We start from the raw sequence: 19,806 nt of genomic DNA, 5'->3' as shown, positions 1-19,806 counted from the left end.
CTTCCTTAGGAGAGGAACGAGAAACAGAGGAAGGAATCTGCACTTGCCAATCCCCCACTGGGAGTGTCTCAGACAGCCTGGCTCTCCCTGAACCACAGCTGGGGATGCAGGGATGCAGGATACCCAGGAGGACAGCACCTTCCCAATTCTTTCATCCTTGCAATCCATTCCCTTAGCTTAGCCCAAAGCGACCAGCCTGGATGAGGGGTCAAGGGTCCCCAAGTTCCCCTCTGTCACCATCCAGGAAAGCCCATTGGGGTTGGTCCCAACTTTATCTCACCTAGCCAACTTACTGAGGATAAAAACCTGACCCCAAATTATGTCTCTTGATGGCTACTGGTCACCATCATTCTCAGAGCTCTAGACTGGTGGTTCTCAGCCTTCAGAATGCTTCGACCCTTTAATACAGTTCCAGGTACTCGTATGTGGGCATTCGGCATGTGGGCAGGCCCACCTGGAGATGGACAGAAGAAAGTGTCTCTACTCCTAAGACCACTGGAAATATGTGCTGTGCGATCCTCTTAGGCGACCCTTGTCAAAGGGGTGTTTGGCCCCCTAGGGGTGGAAACCCACAGCTTGAGAAACATTGCTCTAGACAAATGTGACCAGCGGACACCTATTTTTCCATGGAACCCAGCACTCAGGAAGCTGAGGCAAGGTCCCTGAGAGCTGCTAGTGTCCCCTGCGGTCACTTTCTGTCCTTGGCTCACTTAAAGGAATTTAAGAGTCCTTCTGCTTTCAGGGTTCCTATACGGAGCCAGTTGGACTCTGGAGGGACTCAAGAATACAAAGTCACTGTGCCTTTCCCAGTGAGCTTCCCAGGAAACCATCTGCAACATAGGACAGCTAAACGCAATGCCTCACCCTACCTTGAAGGAAGATGCTACAAATAATAGTCTATGAGAGGCTGAGGCAGGGGGATTACCTGTTCAAGGCCAGTTTGGGCTACATAGAAAGGCTCTGTCTCAAAGCTCACACAAAATAATAGTATTTAATTGGCAAAATTCCCTTGTTTTTAATTTGATTTTTAAATTACTGTGTGTGTGTGTGTGTGTGTGTGTGTAAGCTACTCCTCAGGGTGCTGTGTTCACCCAAAGGAAGAAAGTAAGCCTACATCTACCAGGACACCTGTCTTGCTGTGTGTCTTTGAGCATGTGAGTCCCCTCTCTGGGCTTTTTCTCTACTGCTCAGCCTGGCACTGAGTGCCCCCAGCCACTGGAAACAGAAGGAAAGGTCCAGTTTCCATGGACAGCCTCCACTCTCTATAAAACCAAATTAACTTAGCATTTAGTGAGCCAGACAGGCTCCTCTGATCTACAGACAGAGGAGATAGAGAGACCAAGAAGTCAGTCCTGCACTGATGTGTAGTGGCATCTCGCCTTGCCAGTGGCCACAATCTTTGGGCATGGTTTCAGGTGCAGAGAGGTGAGCACACTCTCTTGGGTCACAGAGAGCATCTGAAGGGCAGAGACTGCATCTTCTGAAGCAGAAAGGTGTGGTGGTTTACTCTTATCTGTGTAAGTTGTTTCCCCAGTAAAACACCTATTTACCTTTATCTTGGGCTGGTGAACTCATTTAACCCCTGCCTTCACTGAAGGACACACATATCTGGCCGCTGAGGAGTGGCTGGCCAGCAGGAAGCTCCCCTGCAGCTGCTGGGCAGTGACTCCTGACACTTGAGTTTCGATTTCCTAGGCGAGGCTGTGATAGGGGCGGGGCAGCAATTTAGACTCAACTTCCTCTATCCAGGTCAGGGCAGAATCCCCAGGACCTGAGCAACAGTGCCCTGCTTTTGCTGTGTACTGTCTCCCTCAGGCCAGCTAGCAACTATGGGAAACTGGTTGGCTGGGGGGTCATCTGAAGGGTTATCTGGTGAGTTGTTTGACTTAACCTCAGTAACCTCAGTGCCAGCGCACAAGCTAGAAGACTTTATCCAGGTAAACCTCACACCCAACGAAGAATGTCTGAAGCTGATAGACCAGGACGTAGATGCCATCTCTAACTTCCTGAGGAACTCTGAGATCCCTGTGGTGAGAGTGGCTAAGGTGAGGTCCAGGTTTGGTTGGGGCTAGGGCATTGCATCGCTAACCCCCCCCCCCCCCATCAATCCTGCACCCGGCACTGCTCCATACCAGGCAATGAGGACTGCACTTCACAAGGCTTTTCTCCCTCTGAGGACACAAAGGCAGACAGTGCAAGGGTACGAGCTACAGCCAGGTCACCTTCTTTCTGCCTGGCCACACGACTCTGGCCAGCTGCTTCATCTCTCTGTACCACAGTGTCTGCGTTTGCAGAATGAGCTCAGCCCAGACCCCCTCTTCAGAGTGTTGTAACAGCGAGGCACACAGGGTTCTTAGCATCGGTGCTCAGTAAATTAGTGGGGACTGGTCCTATGCGCGTGCGCGTGCACACTTCGCTGTGCGGCATCTTCGACTCCACGTTTGTGAGTCTCGTTCGTGCAACCGTTTTGTTTTCTTTATTCTTCTATAGTACTTCACTGTGTCATGTATTTATCATATTGCGGCTTTGAGTTGTCTCCAGTTTGGAGCTAGCGTACAAAAACGTTGACCCCTACGCAAATTATTGCCGGCAACCTGATTTTAAAATGATGGTGACATTTGGGGATTTCACTCAACTTGAGAAATATCCTTGCCTGGAGCTACAAAAATTCCAGCCCTCACATCTGCTGCTTCATTCCCTGCAGGGTGGGTCCTATGGCCGAGGAACAGTCCTAAGAGGCTACTTTGATGGCACCCTTGTTCTGTTCATCAGCGGCTTCCGTACATTTGGGGATCAGAAGGAAAACCAACATCAATTCGTCTACTTTATTGAACAACGGCTAAAACAACATGAGAAATACAATAAGCTAAAAAACCTTGGGAACATCCTTGAAGTCCAACTGTCCGTACAAGGGCAGGAGATACTCTTGAAGCTACTTCCAGCCTTTGATCCTCTATGTGAGTGCTCCGGGTTGGAGGGGAGGTCCCCAAACTTTCCGGGAGTACCAGGGAGCCACTTGAGTCCTACAGGCTGAGGCTGTGACTGACTGGCTATTTCCAAAATGGGGCTCATAAACTCCTGCCTTAGTCACTGTTCCTTTGCTGTGAAGAGACATCATGACCAAGGCAACAGCTCTTATAAAAGGAGGCATCTAATTGGTGCTTGCTTACAGCCTGGGAGGGTTAGTCCCTTATCATCATGGTGGGAAGCAGACAGGCATGGCACAGGAGCAATAGCTGAGCGTTTTATATCCTGATCCATAGGCAGCAGGAAGAGAGAGAGTCACTGGGCCTGGTGTGAGCTTTTGAAACCTCAAAGCCCATCCCCAGCAACAAGGATGTCCTCTGACAAGGACACACCTCCCCTAATCCTTCCCAAACAATTCAACTGGGGACTGAGCGTGCAAAAACATATGAGCCTCTGGAGCTCACCACCAAAACCCCCAGGAGAGAAGAGCCCCCTACCCTGGGCATACTCTATCTAGAACTTCATTCTCATCTCATTTACTTTGGATAAAGTGTTCTAGACTCTTGACTTTAAAGTGGAGCTTTGATAGGTGGGCATGGGGATGGACAGATGAAGGGTGGATGGATAAATGGCAAGAAAGAAAGTGAACTGGCGGATGGAAGCGGATGGCTGGGCGCTCACTAAATGTAGGAATGGATAGATGGATGGGTGTGGGAGAGCTATGTATGTTTGTGAGGATGCATGGATGGATATGTGGATGTATGTAGAGATGGATGGATGGGTGGATGGATGTGAGGATGTGTGGACAGATGGAAAAATAGATTGATGCATGTGTGGATGGATGAACGTGTGTGGATGGATGGACATGTGGACAGATGGAAAATGAACTGATACGTGGATATATGTCTAGGTGGATGGATGGAAGTGAGGTTGTAAAGACGGGTGGATGGATGGACAGATAGATGGAAGGGAAAACAGAAAGACAGGAATGTGTGGTGGCCAGTGCTACCTATGGTGGACTCAATGTGTCTGACAGCCCAGGACTTCTAAGCTGGAGGCTAAGGTGCCTCCTCCATTGGCCACAATTCTGAGGAACTTCTGGGTTACCGGGACCTTAAATACCCACCACCTGATCATTTTCTAACGAGATGGAGATGTATGCATACCCACATGACAGCATTCTCAGGAAGGTGGCCTGGGTTGGAGAATGTGCCGCCCACGTGTGGGTCCTTCTCATCTGTTAGGGTTTGAAGGTGAAATATGTTTGCACACTTGGTCCCCAGCTGATGGTGCTGATTTGGGAGAGTGTGAACCTGTAGGAGAGTGGTCCTTGCCAGAGGAAGTGGGTGGCTGGGAAGTGAGCCTGGAGGGTGGTAACCCCACTCTGTCTCTAATCCTGCTTGCGATCTGTTTCCTGGTCCAAGGAGGGAGTATTCAGCATCATGCTCCCTGGCACGGAAATCTGTGCCCTCAAACAGTGAGCCAAAAGAAAGCCTTCCCCCTTTGGTGGCTTCCATCAGATGTCCCATCCCAGCAGACAGAAAAGTAACTGATACATGACCCCATGGGTCCCTTTGTCACCAACTCTAAGATCAGAGCAATTAGCTTCCAGCTTTGTTTGGTTGTGGTGGTGTGCCTGCATCAAAGGACGGGAGTCAGTGGTGAGAGGGAGATGTGAGGCCCCACTGCTGCAGGAAATTCTGGGTTCTCTCTTCTGGTGCCCAGGAACTGGTAATGGGAGACCAGCCCACCCTCTGCTGCCTTAGCCCAGTAGAGAAAGGCATCCAGAGAAAGGAACTCTTCACATGTAGTTCCCAAGTGCTGCCAACAGGTGGCTAGAGAGCTGAATCTTCCGAATTAAAGACTTTTTTTTTAATTACAAGGAAGCAATAAATGTTGCCTTTCTGAGAAAATAAGACCCTACAAGGGGGATTCATAAATCGCTCCCTTTACTATACAAAAGCCCAACTAATCTTGTCTACCTACCTGTCTCTACCAGGTCAGATAGGCTGCTGTTGCCATGGTTTCTTTCCCCAGGACCTTTAACCCCAAACTGGATCCAGCTTATTTGACTTCAGGGTGTTTCTCTCTAAGATAATTAACTGTGGTAGTTGTGCTCCATAAGAGGTTTATAAGACTTTCATCTTACATCACTGCATAAAAGGCTCCAACTGTGCCTGGTATACAGTCGGCACTCAATAAATGTTAAGGGCGTGTGCCCAGGCCCTTGCTGGCGAATCCGTGTGGCTGCTTGCCCACGGCTGTGTACCTTATTATATTTGTGAATAGCGGAGTTCAGCAGGCAAGAATGGAAACTAACTGGTTCAATACGCCTCCGTTCTTCCCACTCCCGCCACCTCGAGGTGTCCCTGAGTCTCCGTAAGAGGGATTGGTGGAAGACACTGTGTGGCACAGCTGTACTCCAGGTGTGGGGTATTACTCTGGGGCACCTATTTCTCATGTGTAATTTACCATCTCGTGCTCCGGATGGCTCCACTGATCCTGTCTTGGGTCTACCCCTCCTGCCCTCATGAGAGGCTTCCTGTTTAGCCTTTATTATCAGAGATCACCCCCACTGTTAGCTTTCCCAAAGAGCCAGCTGCCTTCTTGAAGAACAGGCAATAGAAGAGCTCCCCAACTCCAGCTGACTCAGGCCACCATCATGGCCGAGCCTCCCACTGATCTCTCCCGTCAGGCTCCCATGAGAATCCCAGCTCCGAGGTCTATCGGAATCTCAGAAGGTTCATGGATCAAGCAAAAGTAGTGCCCAGTGAGTTTGCAGTCTGCTTCACACCACTACAGGAGCAGTTCTTCAAGAAATATCCCAGGAGAGTGAGGGATTTGATCCTGCTGGTCAAGCACTGGTATCAAGAGGTAATTTGTGTTGTTGCCTTGTTTGATGAGGGTCTCCAGCTGGCCTGGAACTATGTAGACCAGGCTGACCTCAAACTCACAGGCTGCCTCTGCCTCTCAAGTGCTGGGACCAAAGCCACATGCCACCACACCCTACTGATTTACCTTTTTTTTTTTTTTTGAGATCATTCACAGCAAGTAAATTTCAACAATAATAACATACTTCCATCTAATTTGATCTCCTCTTCAGCCACAAACCAAAATAGAGTATTTTCTCAGCCCAAGGACATGGTGGTTGCATAACTGTAACCCCAGCACTCAAGAAGTGTGGGTGAGGGGATCTAGAGTTTAAGGTTAACCTCAAATACATAGCAAGACCTTTTTTATAAAAGAAATCCTGAGGCTGATGAGACAGCTCAGAGGTTAAGAGCACATATTGCTCTTCCAAAGGACACCAGTTCAATTCCCAGCACCCACTTCAGGCATCCCACAACCAGCTTTAACTATAACTCCAGGGGGATCTAACACCTCCAGCCTATGCAGGTACCCAAATCATAACACAGACACATATAATTAAAAATATTAAGGAATTGAAGAGATATCTCCATGGTTAAGAGAGCATCATCTACTCTTCTAGAGGACCTGGGTTCCATTCCCCAGCACCCACAAGGAAGCTCACACCCATCTATCACTCCAATCCTAGGGTATCCAATGCCTTCTTCTGGCCACTGTAGACACCAGGCATGCATATGGTATACAGACAAACATGCAAACAAAACACTTATACATATAAGTAATAAAAAATTTTTGAATAATTTTTAAATTGCAATAACCATCACAACTAATGGATCTTATTTAAAAGAATGTGATTTGTACACACTTGTGTATGTGTGAGAGTGTGCGTGTGTGTATGTATGTGTGTGTGTTTGTGTGTGTGAATGTGCCATAGTGTATTGTGGCAGTCAGAGGACAACATACAGGAGTGGGTTTTCTCCTTCCACTATGTGGGTCGTGGGGATTGAACTCAATTCAACAAGTTTTGTGGCAAGCACCTTTCCTCGGTGAGCCCTCTTGCCAGCCCTCCCTTATTTTCAAATGCTATAAATGGATCATATTGCACACAGGTGGTAGCTTCCTTATTTAACTCCATGTTCAAGAAATCCAGCCACATCATTACATAGCGATGGTTTTTCATTCCTGTGTACTATTCCACTATAGTAACATGCCCATGTTTTTATCTCTCTGCTGCTTTTGGGCCCATAGGTCATTTCCAAGTTGTAGCCTCTGTGACTTGGGTTACTGTTACTTGGGTGTCCTCTGATGTGTTTCCGTGTACTTAAGCCCTCATTTTCTTGGGTAATTATGCAGTAGACTCTTGGAGTCTCAGACACAGCCCCAGACTGTATGTATGTATGTATGTGTATATGTATATGTATATATATATAGTGTGTGTGTCTATATTTGCATAAGTGTACTCCATATGAAATATAGTGAAGAGTATTTATTTAGCTTTAATAAAGAGTGCCAAATGGATTTTCAAAGCCACTGTACTGGGCCTGAAGAGAAGGCTCAGTAGGAAGGTACATACTGTGCAAGCACAGAAGATCCCCACTACCCGGGTAAAGCAGGAGTGGCAGCCTGTGTGTGTAACTCCGTGTTCAGGAGGCAATCTCCTGCTCTCACTGGCCAGCCACTGCAGCCAATCAGTGAGCCCCAGGTTCGGTGAGAGGCCAAAAAATAAGCTAGAGAGCGACTGAGGGATATACCTGACCTCGACCTCTGACCTACTAACACACACATTCACAAATACAACTTACACTCACGCAGACATGCACACACACACATATTCACACACTGACATACACCTCCACACCCACACACGCACACTTCTGCACTCACACATTCACTCACACAACGCACATACTTTCACATCAACACATTCATGTACACCCACACTCACACACACATTCACACACTTACAGACATCCACACTCACAATCATACATACTCACACACCCACTCATTCACACACACACACACACACACATGCTCACACACACTCACAGGCACACCCCTGTGAGCAGCGTGAGTGTTCCAGGCATTTGGCGCTGACGCCTTGACTTCCAGGCATGGGGTATGGTGACATCTTCTAGGCTCTGGCTTCCCGATGGTTTTGTCTTCTCTCACAGTGCCAGAAAGAGAGGAAGACATCCCCGTCTCTGCAGATGCTGTATGCGCTGGAGCTGCTCACTGTGTACGCCTGGGAACAGGGCTGCCACACTGAGGACTTCGACATCGCAGAAGGTGTCGGAACTGTGCTGGGACTCATTAAGCAGTCGTCAAAGCTGTGTGTCTACTGGACAGTCAATTACAACTTTGAGAATGAGACAGTCCGCAACACCCTTCTGTGCCAACTCAGGACCAAAAGGTACCCAGCTTCCAATCTGTAGGCCAGGGCCCCACCGAGATCAAGTTCTGGGCCCTTGCTGACAGTGTGGGGTGTGGGGACAGACCTGAGGGCCTGGGGGGGGAGGGGGAGATCTGAATCTACAAAGGAGATTCAGTCAATGCATTCACCCCATATCCCAAACCATGGTCAGCTTTATCCCCCAAAGCCTGGAAGAAGGGGCTGGAGGAAGGGAAGGAGTTCACAGCAAAGAACTGTGAAATCTGACATTTCTGAGAACTGAAGGGGATGAGGAGTCAGTGTGGTTGGGTACCACAGAACCCTCAGCAGCGTCTCCCATACGTGTGTATTCATGTATGTGTGTACAGATGCACGTGGAAGCCATAAGTTGGCATCTGCTTTATTTTTAAAGATTCATTTATTTTATGCTTATGAGTGCTTTCCCTGTTTGTCTGTGAACCATATGCATGCAGTGCCTGTGAAGGCCAGGAGAGGGCATCTGACTGTAGTTACAGACGGTTGTGGGTGCTGGGACTTGAACCCAGGTCCTCTGCAAGAGTACCAGTGCTCTTAATCCCAGTCCTTCTACCTTATTTGTTGAGTCAGGGTCTCTCACTGATGTTCACCAGTAGACTAGACTGGCTGGCCAAGAGCCTCAGGACCCAGCCTCTGCCTCCTCAGAGCTGGGATTACAAACACACCAGCATCTGGTTTTATATGAGTCTTGGGGGTCCCCAACTCGGGGACTGTTTGTGAGGCAGGCATTTTACCCACTGACCCATTCCCCAGCCCAACTTCTTTTTTATTAAAGTTTGTGTGTCTGTGTGAGTGTGTACCTCTTTGCACATAGAGGCCAGAAGAGTTTGTGGGGTGTCCATCTATTTTTCTGAGGCAGGGTCTCTTCTTCAATCTGGGCTCTGGCTTTCTCAACTAGGTTGGAAGCCAGCAAGGCCCAGAGATCCCCATCTCTATCCCCTCAGAGCTAAGGTTGAAATCATATTTAGGACACCCATGTTGTTATGTGGGGCCCAAGCTCTGGTTCTTATAACTTAGCACTTATAAGCACTCTTAGTTTCTAAGCTATCTGCCCATGCCTGCTTTTTTCATTGGGGTGGGTGGGAGCAGGGGACAGGATCTCACTGTACAGCCCTGGCTGGTCTGGAACTCACTATGTAGACTAGGCTGACCTTGAATTCACAGAGATCCACCTGCTTCTGTCTCCCGAGTACTGAGATTAATGATAAGTGCTAAAAAGCCCAGCCATGATTTCTGATAAAATTCCTAGACCTGTCATCTTGGATCCAACTGACCCAACCAATATCGTGGGCAAAGATGATGATGGGTCCTGGCAGATGCTGGCAGAAGAGGCTGAGGCCTGGCTGTATTCTCTCAGGCAGAAGGACATGTCACCTGCACGGTGTTGGGATGTTCTGGTAAGAGAGTCTCCATGCTAGAGGGAGCAAGCTCAGGACACTGACCTGAGAGAATATGTCTTAACTGCCTGTGTGACTACTGAAACATGGTTCCACACTTTGTGTGGCTTGAAAACACACCATTTTCATATTCTGACAACCATCCCAAGGTCCCTCTAGGTCCCCCTTTCTAACACATGATATGTTCATCTCTCATGTCTCTCCTATACCACCTTTTAAAAAAAATTTTTTTACGTTGGGCAATGATGGCACAACCTTTAATCCCAGCATTCAGGAGGTAGAGACAAGAGGATTTCTATGAATTCCAGGACAGCCAGGATGGTTACACAGAGAAACCATCTCTCTCTCTCTCTCTCTCTCTCTCACACACACACACACACACATACACACGTGTGTGTGTGTGTGTGTGTATATATGTATGTGTGTGTATATATATACATATACATATATATATATATATCTTTGTCTCAACGTATATTATGCCACATGTGTATAATATCCACAGAGGCCAGCAAAGGGTGTCAGATTCCCTGGAACTGGAACTGGAGTTACAGACAGCTGTGAGTTGGATGCTGGAAATTGAGTCTGGGTCCTCTGACAGAGCAGACAGTGCACTTAACTGATGAGCCACTCTCTAGTTCCTACCACACTTTCTGATCTCTGTGCTACTTTTACACTGGCCTGTCCTTCCAGACCTCTCTTCACAGCTGCTTCAGTCCAGGTCCAAGAACCAACACACAAGCAGGAATGAGCATTTCAAGCATATACACATGTATGACATACTCATGTGAAAACATGCACAGTCACATGTAAACACTCATCTTTGTACCTGGAGCCTCACACTCTCATAGTGCAGGCCTAATGCTGACACTTGTGAGCACACTTAGGCATTCATGGCTGCATACGCTCACATTTGCATGCGCACTCGTGTGTGCACTCAGTGCACACTCACACATGCAAACAGAGCACTCTTGAATATTCATGTACAGCCTTGCATGTGCGTGCATTCCAGTGTGTAAACTTGCATACACTACCTGTCACACGTCCACATGACACATGTACACTCATGTGCATATGCCCACCTTATACACCATCTGAGCTGTAAGAGTGGAAGGACTAAGGATGCTGCCGCTGTGAAGGGGATGCTAAAGTTCACAACATCTAAGAGCACCAAGACCAGCTGGACTGCATGGCTAGGCATCCCCTCTTGTCCCCAGGTGGCTGCACTGATCTCTGCCAATGCTCTCCAGGAAACTTATCTACTTAGACTTGTCTTCTTCCCTCCCCGCTGTTTCAAAAGTGTACCCTAAATCTATAAACATATGGTTAAAGCAGCGGGCAATCTAATGCAGGCTTGTAGAACTGGACCTTCGACACCTGAGGCCTCGTTACCTTTTCAAGCTTCTTGAGGGTATCCATGTGTCGTCTTCAAAGTCCAAACACCCTCCTCTCTGCCTTTGAGCTTACACCCCATTCAAGTTTGACCCTCACACCTTCCTCTTGGAAGGTCCTTGGGCATCTCCTCATGCTGGCCCAGGGTACCTCCCATGTGTGCATCCCCCCACCAAACCCAAAGATCCAAGTCTCTCCCAAGTAGCCCGTGAGAAACCAGGAGTTTCTGCTTGGTGGCCCAGGGCAGGGAGTAGGTATTGCCCAGCATCTCCAGAACATGTTTAGAGTAGATCTGTGCAAGGCAGGAAGGCCTCTGACAGGAAGGTCTCTGCCCCCGGTTGAAAGCAGGTTGGCAAAGGTCAGAGGTGAGTTTTGTGTTGGCTTCTGGGAGAGCCCACCAAGTTTTTCTCCTCCCCAGCCCACACCACTCTTCATCACCCCAAGCCACTTACTGGACAAGTTCATTCTTGACTTCCTCCAGCCCAATAAAAAGTTCTTGGAGCAGATCAAAAGAGCTGTTGACACCATCTGTACATTCCTTAAAGAGAACTGCTTCCGGAATTCGAGAACTAAAGTTCTGAAGCCTGTCAAGGTGGGTGAGCGCTGGTCCTTCGCCAGCTCTTGCGAGCTGGAGAGACAAGGGTGAAGGAAGGCAGCACCTCACCTTCTCTTTGCTCCCTAGGGAGGCTCCACCGCCAAAGGCACAGCTCTGAAGTATGGGTCGGATGCTGACATCGTCGTGTTCCTCAGCTCACTCAAGAGTTATGACTCCCAAAAACAGGAGCGCTCACAGTTTGTCCAGGAGATCCGGAGGCAATTAGAAGTCTTCCAGCAGACCCAAAATCTGGAGGTGAAGTTTGAGATTTCCAAGTGGAAGGCCCCCAGGGTGCTGAGCTTCACCTTGAAATCCAGTCTGAATGAGAGTGTCGAATTTGATGTCCTGCCAGCCTATGACGCACTGGGTAAGAGTCCACAGGCCTTAGCTTCTGATGGGGGGGGGGTCGGGGGGATGGGCTGTAATATTCTCCCAGACACCTACATGCAATTCCATTCTCAGGTAAGCAGTCCAGAGTGCCTATAGGAGCTGTCTGTCTGCTCTGTTCTCCATGGTGCATCAGGGATGGCGTATATAGTTATATGCATATCATAGATAACATGCCTTTATTCCCTCTGTGGAGAAGGGAATTAATGAACAGAGCATGGGGCAGGGGGTTTGTGAGATAAGAGACAGGAGATTGGGTGTAGAAAACTTCTCCTCAGAAACCCCATTCACGGGTGAGAGATACAGAAATACAGATGAACGAAAGGCCTCAAAGTAGGCTGAGGAGATGGCTGTGTTGTAAGAGTGTTTGCCATTCAGTCTCAGGGGCCTGAATTTTATCTCCAGCACCTGTGTAGAGGGCAGGCTGTGCTGCAGACACACCTGTTACCCCAGTGCTGCCTGGGGAGGGAGTGTGGGTCTAGCTGAATCAGACAGGTTCAGTGGGAGACCCTGTGACCGTAGGATAGGATGAAAGATGATACAGCAGGACACCCAGCATCCCCTCAGGCCTTGTGTGAATGTGCAAAGATAAGCATATGTAGCCACACTCACAAAGCAACTTAGAGGGGAAAAGGGTTTGTTTGGCTTATGCTTCCAGATCTCAGTCCATCATGGAAGGAAGTGTCGGGGCAGAAACTCAAGGCAGAAACCGTGGGGGAATGCTGCTAGCTTTCTTATTCAGCCCAGGACACGTGTCAAGGGAATGGTGCTACCTATAATGGGCTGGCTGATTGACTCAAGGCTGTTCTCTGTCTGTATCCACACACACACACACACACACACACACACACAGAGAGAGAGAGAGAGAGAGAGAGAGACCAAGCTTCTGTGTGTGTGTGTATGTGTGTGTGTGTGTGTGTGTTTCCTATATTAGAATTATAAAGACTCTGTTATCTCTTGGGGACCAGGTGTAATCAGGGATAAAACCTTTGCTTAGCATGTGCAAGGCTCTGCGTTCAATGTCACCACCACAAGGTAAAGCAAATAAAACTCTTACCCATTATTTGGGGCTGGACCTGGGAGGGGCTAAAGCTCAGTGGCAGAGTACTGACCTAGAATGTTCAGGACCCTAGGTTGGACACAGTCCTCCCCCCCACACACACTGGAAAAAAAATAATAAAACAAAAATTTAAAAAAAAAAACCATACACCTTGTTTCAATTTCAGAAGAGACAGGAGTATATAGAATGAAATTCAGCTCACTTTTGTTTGTTTGTTTGCTTTTGAAAGGGTGGCTGTTCTAGTTTATCTTCTGTTGCTGTAATAAAACACTGGTCTAGCTGGGTGGTGGTGCAGGCCTATAATCCCAGCACTAACGAGGCAGAGGTAGGCAGATCTCTGTGAGTTGGAGGCCAGCCTGGTCTATACAGATCCAGAACAGCCAGGGCTACACACAGAGAAATCCTGTCTCAAAAAACAAACAAACAAACAACAAAACACTGACCGAGTCAACTTGGGAAGGAAAGGGTTTAGTTCATCTTACAGTTGTGTTCACCATGGAGAGAAGTCAGGGCTGGAACCTGGAGACAGGAGCTAAAGCACGAGCCACCACGGAGGAACACTGCTTATTGGCTTGCTTCCCCTCCATTGCTCAGCCTGCTATTTAAAGCAACTCAAGACCTCCTGCCCGGGGATAGCACCGCCCATGATAGGTTCACAAACAGGGGCAACTGTGTCCACTAAAACAGTATTTACAAAAATGAGAGGGGGGGCTAAAGATACCTCAGTGACAGCAGTGTGCAAGCCTGAGCTCAGAATTAACCAAAAGGTCTTTCTCCAACAGTGACAGACATCTAGACCTGTGGTCTGCATCCACTGAGAGCTTGAAATGTGGCCGGAGCCACCAAAGAGCTGGACTCTCATCTCAAATGTAATCAGCCACAGTAGCTGGTGGCTGTCCTAGTGGGAACCACAGGAGAAGGGGGGTGCGCTAAGCAAAACCACTTGTGCCCACTAGACCAGGAAGTCACTCTGTCTGCATCTCAGATAGCCATCAGTAATTCAAATATATGTACGTGGATCGGCGGACATTCCCCCCCCCCAGAATGAAATTATATTTGTCAAAAAAAAAAAAAAAATAGGATGGATTGAGTGGCTAAGGGTGGCTTGCTGCTTTTTCAGAGGACCCAAGTTTGACTCCTAGCACTAGAGTCTGGTGGCTCACACCCTGCAACTCCAGCTCCAGGGGACCTGGTTCCCTCTTCTGGCTCCCACAGTCACTGACATTTACATGTGTGTGAACACACCACACCCTTACAAATAAAGTTTTTGAGCCAGGCAGTAGTGTTGCACACCTTTAATCCCAGCACTTGGGAGACAGAGGCTGGCGGATCTCTGTGAGTTCGAGGCCAGCCTGGTCTACAGAGTGAGTTCCAGGACAGTCAAGGCCATTACACAGAGAAACCCTATCTCGAAAAACCAAATATAAATGGATAACTAGTAAAGTTTTTGAAAAACCACAGTTTTGAGGTCTGTAGACATAGATTCATTGGTAGAGAGTTTGCCTGGCATGCCCAAGACCTAGGTTCAAACCCCTGTAGTGCACGAACTGGGCATGATGGTATACACCTATAATCTCAGCACTTGAAAGGTGGAGGCAGTAGGATCAGAAATGCAAGATCATCTTTGGCTACATGGCAAGTTCAGGCCAACCTGGGCTACATGAAATCCTGTCTCAAAAAAAAAAAAAAAAAAAAAAAAAGTCTTTCCGCTCTGTTGTTTACCATACACATTTTGCTCCCATGTTAGGTCAACTGCATTCTGGCTTCACCTCCAGGCCCAAAGCCTACAAGGAGCTCATTGAGTTGTACAGATCATCAGACATCCTTGGAGGAGAGTTTTCACCCTGTTTTACAGAGCTACAACGGGACTTTATTGAACGCCTGCCCACCAAGCTGAAGAGTCTGATTCGCTTGGTGAAACACTGGTATAAACAGGTCAGTTAGCTCCTACGGCCAATGTGGTTGTTTTTTATCAGCAAGCCAGGACACAGACTTTGCCAAGTGTCCTGAACATCCAAATCCTCCCATGCTAGGCTGGGCCTCTTTAGGGAAGCTGCTGCCCATGAAGTCATGGGTCTTCTGATTGCTTTCATCTACTCATGATGTATGAATCAGGCCTATAGGCTCTCCTAGCATCAGAGCAATGTGTGGCTTATTCTCACGCTGATCAAAGAATTCAGCAGCAGCCAAGATTTCCTGAGAAGCATGGATGCAAGTTAAGGTTGTGTGGCTCGGGTTGTCGGTACAGCTGTACAGACATCATATTGTCTCTCAGATGAAGATGAAGCTGTGGCTGGAACTGGCGTCATGGGTAGCTGAGGCCTAGGGGGCTGGCGAACTCTGGTTTGAGGTTCAGCAAATCACGTGACTCCCTCAAGCCCCACCCCCAATCAGCCAGTGGTTAAATTGTTGTTCAAACACACTGCAGCACAGTGTGGACCACTCTGCCTGTTGCTGAGTCTAGCAAGCCTACCTGGGACTCGGGATCTCCTTCTTTCAGGTTCTAGTTCATAACCCTGTTGCCCTGCTGTGTCCCAAGACACACTGCCCCCTCCTTCTTGCCTCGCCAAAGTCACCTGACATCTCTATTCTCCCCGTCAGTGTGAAAGGAAAATGAAGTCAAAAGCATCTTTGCCCCCAAAGTACGCCCTGGAGCTTCTCAGCGTGTATGCCTGGGAGCAGGAGAGCCGCATGGAGGACTTCAACACTGCTGAAGGCTTCCGGACGGTCCTGGACCTGGTCATCAAATACCAGCAGCTCTGCATCTTCTGGACCGTCAACTACAACTTCGAAGATGAGCCGCTGAGGACGTTCCTACTGACCCAGATCCAGAAAAAGAGGTGCCTGTGCTCCAGCCTCCCACCCTGTTCTGAATTAACCCGATTCCCTTCTGTGCTATTTCTTCCTTGACCTGGATTCATCTCCCCCGGGGTCTTTCCCAGCGTGAAACTGAGGGAGAAGCTGACAGGGAGAAAACCCAACCTCGGGAGTGGGAGGGACTTACCAATCAGAAGGGGGAGGGAGTTGCCAATCAGAAGAGGGAGGGGTTTGCCAACCAGGAGTGGGAGGGGCTGGCCAACCAGGAAGGATGCAGAAGCTGGGGCAGGCAGAGGATGCCTGCACTACTTTCTAATTGTTCTGTTACATGGAAATGTGAAATGTGTGCGCTAGCTGATCTGAAAGGGGTCTGAGGTGACAGGATGTCCCTGAGAAATAGCGTTGGGCCCAAGAGATCAAACTCAGGTTGTCAGACTTAGCAGCAAGCTCCCTTTACCCATTATCCAGCCCCTATTATTAGCATCTTTATCAGATCTGGTTTTCTCTTTCAGAACTAAAAGAATAGTAAGGAAGCCAGACAGGGCGGTACCTGCCGCAGTCCCAGCACTGCAGAGGTTGAAAGCTGGAAGATACTTTATTTTATTTATAGGTTTTTTTTGAGACATGGTTTCTCTCTACATAGCCTGTAGAACTCACTATATAGATCAGGCTGGTCTCGAATTCAGAGATTTGACTGCCTCTTGCCTCCAGAGTGCTGGAATTAAAGGCATGTGCCTCCACTGCCCAGCCAGGAGGATCTCAAGGCTATTTTAGAGGATAGCCTTGTCTACATAACAAGATCTTGAATTAAAGGATAGCCTTGTCTATGTAGCAAGATCTTGTCTCAAAAACATTACGTAAGGGGGAGGGTTCCTTAGAGTATATACTCAATACTACAAGCAGGGAACAAAGGCGGGAGAAGAAAGACCGGGGGAAAGAAAAAAAAGACCAAAGAAACAGGAGCATGAAGAACAGGTGCTCTACACACACACACACACACACACACTCTCTCTCTCTCTCTCTCTCTCTCTCTCTCTCTCTCTCTCTCTCTCTCTCCACCCCAACCCCCACCAGTGCTGACCTACTTAGCAACCCTGTAGGGTGACACCTTATAGTTGGGTGAGAGTCTCTGGAAGGAGGTCATCACTACAGTTCACTGTGCGTGGTAAATAACCTTCAAAAGGGGTTTCAGCTTTCAAATGTCACAATTCTAGGAAGTTACTTTGACTCTTAAGTAGATTCAAATCGCTTGACCTAAGCTGGCAGGATACATTGTGCCAATGGTACAAATAGGGCCAGCCCCCAGTGCTGAGGCCAGAGGTCTTGAAAATAACACTTTCAAAGTTTCTAACCCTCTTTCAGGCCTGTGATCCTGGATCCTGCGGACCCCACAGGCGACGTGGGAGGAGGGGACCGCTGGTGTTGGCATCTACTAGCCGAAGAAGCAAAGAAGTGGCTAGCCTCCCCCTGTTTTGACTCGGAACGGGAACAAAGTATACAGCCATGGAAAGTGCCAGTAAGAGTGCCCTGAAGAAAGTGGGTGGTCCATCACAAACGCAGTCAAAGGGCTTTCTTGCTGTAGTGATTTGGAATTACTAAGCACCCCAAAGAATTGAAAAGTGGACTCCAGGAGTTCAGTCAGTCATCTCCCCTGCCCCACGCACCTAGAAACCCAATGACAGGTGACATAGTGGAAACTGGTCTCTCCAGGAGCAATCTTGCAGCAAGGCTATCCTGCCCTGTCTTTTGTCTAGGCAGTGCCTTGTTCCCTGTTGGTGCCTTCATGCTAACACCACTCATGTGCCCAACCAAAATGCCTGCAGACACTGTCAGTTGTCCCCTAGAAGTAGGGGCACCACTCTCTCTGGAACTTACCCTTTGGGACTATCCTCTTCGGTTGATTTTAGCACATGTAGCCCTGAACCCCTGGGGGGGGGCGCCTGGACAGTGCAGCCTCCTCAAGCAGGAAGGTGGAGAAAAGACTGATAACTGAGAGACTAGACCCTGAGGCAGGGTGGGGTGGGGCTGGGGGAATCTGGGGAAATGGTTGAGCAGAGTTCAGGTCCCCAGAGCCCACATAAATGCAGGGTGGATGTGGCAGCCTGCCTGTGATTCCAACCTTGGAAGGCTGAGTCAACCGAATCCCCAGAGCAAAGCTAACTACATCGGCTAGCTCTGGGTTTGATTGCCAGAGCCTGCCTCAATAAATAGGTAGAATAAAGATAGATGGTGAGTCCTCACAGCATCCTTTGGCCTTATACATGTAGACACATGCATACAAATGACATATGTGTGTACACACATGCAAACATGTATATACATGCATTGTAACACAGAGGGAGAAAAACAAAAAATAGGACACATCACATAGTAAGTAGATTAGATTAAAAGCTTCACCGACAAATTCTCACACTTTTGAAAACCTAGAATTGTCACATGGCCGCTTGTAAGTTTGAAAGTGGCTACCAAGCAGAGGGTAAAGTTGTCTCTCTGAAGAGTTAGAGCTTCCTCGTCCACCTAAGACACACCAGGCACAGCCCTTCAGACTACCCTGCCACAGGCAGGCACATTTAATTCTTCCTTCTGGCCCTTCTTGGCACTGCTGACATCTGGGGACAAGTCCAGAGGGCTGGGCTGTGCATTGCAAGATGCTGAACACTGTCCCCAGACTCCTCTAGATGTTTCCTGGTTGGAACCTGAGACATTGTGTTGTGTCTTCTGGTGAGAGAAAGTTGGTCCCAGGTGAGCCCCATTCCTCAGGGGTGTGTCCCTGCCTTCACCTGCAAGCCCACCTTAGCAAGGCTGATACTAGCTGTCAGTGTGTTGTGTGTAAGTGTCTCTGGTCACAGTTTCCCAAATATGTTTTCCAGACTCTTCTCTGGAGACAAGTTCTTACTATGTAGCCCTGACTGACCTGGAGCTCACTATGTAGCCCGGGCTGGCCTCTAACTCACAGAGATCCCTCTGCCTATACTGGAATTAAAGACGTGCATCACCACACTCTCCTTTAAGCCCCCATCCCACCTCTCTTCATCTCCCCAGGTTGTGCAGACCCCAGGAAGCTGTGGAGCTCAGGTCTACCCCAGTTGGAAGCCAGGTCTGGAATGAAAATGCTGGAAGAAGCTGCTAGAGTTGTCTGATAATTGATTTAAAGATGCAGCCCATGTTACAAAAGGGAGCCTGGTCCAGTGCTCCCTGGCCCCAGTGCTCCCTGGCCCCAGTGCTCCCTGGACCCAGTGCTCCCTGGACCCAGTGCTCCCTGGACCCAGTGCTCCCTGGATGCCCCCCCCCCCACTTCTTTCTCCTGCACTCCCAGATGGTTCTTGAAATCAAGACTTCAGATCTTCTCCCCACCCCCAACCCAGGGTCTTACAGTTTGGACACCCCTCTGTGCGAGTGACTTTCAGAGAAACATGCCTCCATGCAGCATGCCGTGTTCTGGTTCTGTGTGTCTTTTCTGTCCCCTTCTCTACACATCTCTCTTCAGCTCCGGACTCACGCCATTTCTCCGAAGTTCAGCCGCTCCCTTGCCCTTCATTTCCTCCAGACCCAGCTAGCTCTGAGTCTTTCACAGCATCTTTGCCATGCTTCCCTCCATCCACAGGCCTTTCCCACCTGTGTGGATGCAGCGGGTCCTGCCTAGCAGCTAGCCAACCCTCTCCCTCCACCTCTGCTGTTAAAATCCCTTCTCTTGGAGAAATGTAAATAACGTGTATCCCTCCTCCTAAGTCCCCAGGACAAACCAAGGAGTGGTTCTACCAAAATTCCCACCGAGGAACCAAGGCATTCATTGGGCTTACCGCAGCCCTCGGGTGAGGGACCACAGGCAGGAGCATGGGTGATTTGAAAGCTGCCACGCTGGAATGTCCACACCCACCATGAGTGATGGCTTCCC

At 48.7% G+C, this 19,806-nt stretch overlaps 1 protein-coding gene across 1 annotated transcript; it reads left to right on the top strand.

The window, feature by feature from the left end:
- Window positions 1-1,792: 1,792 nt before the first annotated feature.
- Window positions 1,793-19,338, top strand: Oas2 (2'-5'-oligoadenylate synthetase 2). The gene is made up of 11 exons (XM_051176559.1): window positions 1,793-2,045; window positions 2,705-2,957; window positions 5,663-5,841; window positions 8,010-8,248; window positions 9,513-9,660; window positions 11,471-11,644; window positions 11,735-12,014; window positions 14,842-15,029; window positions 15,696-15,934; window positions 17,274-17,427; window positions 18,954-19,338. Exons 1-11 carry the CDS (start codon window positions 1,830-1,832, stop codon window positions 19,017-19,019), a joined length of 2,136 nt encoding a protein of 711 aa, XP_051032516.1. The 5' UTR covers window positions 1,793-1,829; the 3' UTR covers window positions 19,020-19,338.
- The last annotated feature ends 468 nt before the right edge of the window (window positions 19,339-19,806 follow it).

Source organism: Phodopus roborovskii, unplaced genomic scaffold (assembly GCF_943737965.1).
Source record: "Phodopus roborovskii unplaced genomic scaffold, PHOROB, whole genome shotgun sequence".
Lineage (NCBI taxonomy): Eukaryota > Metazoa > Chordata > Mammalia > Rodentia > Cricetidae > Phodopus > Phodopus roborovskii.
Note: the sequence above shows the minus strand (reverse complement) of the source record. Positions and strands in the feature narration are given on the sequence as shown.

Coding starts and splice junctions, on each gene's coding strand:
- Oas2 (XM_051176559.1), top strand. CDS start 1,830: ATGGGAAACTGGTTGGCTGGGGGGTCATCTGAAGGGTTATCTGGTGAG. Junction 5,842..8,009: donor TCAAGCACTGGTATCAAGAG/GTAATTTGTGTT, acceptor CTTCTCTCACAG/TGCCAGAAAGAGAGGAAGAC. Junction 9,661..11,470: donor CACGGTGTTGGGATGTTCTG/GTAAGAGAGTCT, acceptor TCTCCTCCCCAG/CCCACACCACTCTTCATCAC.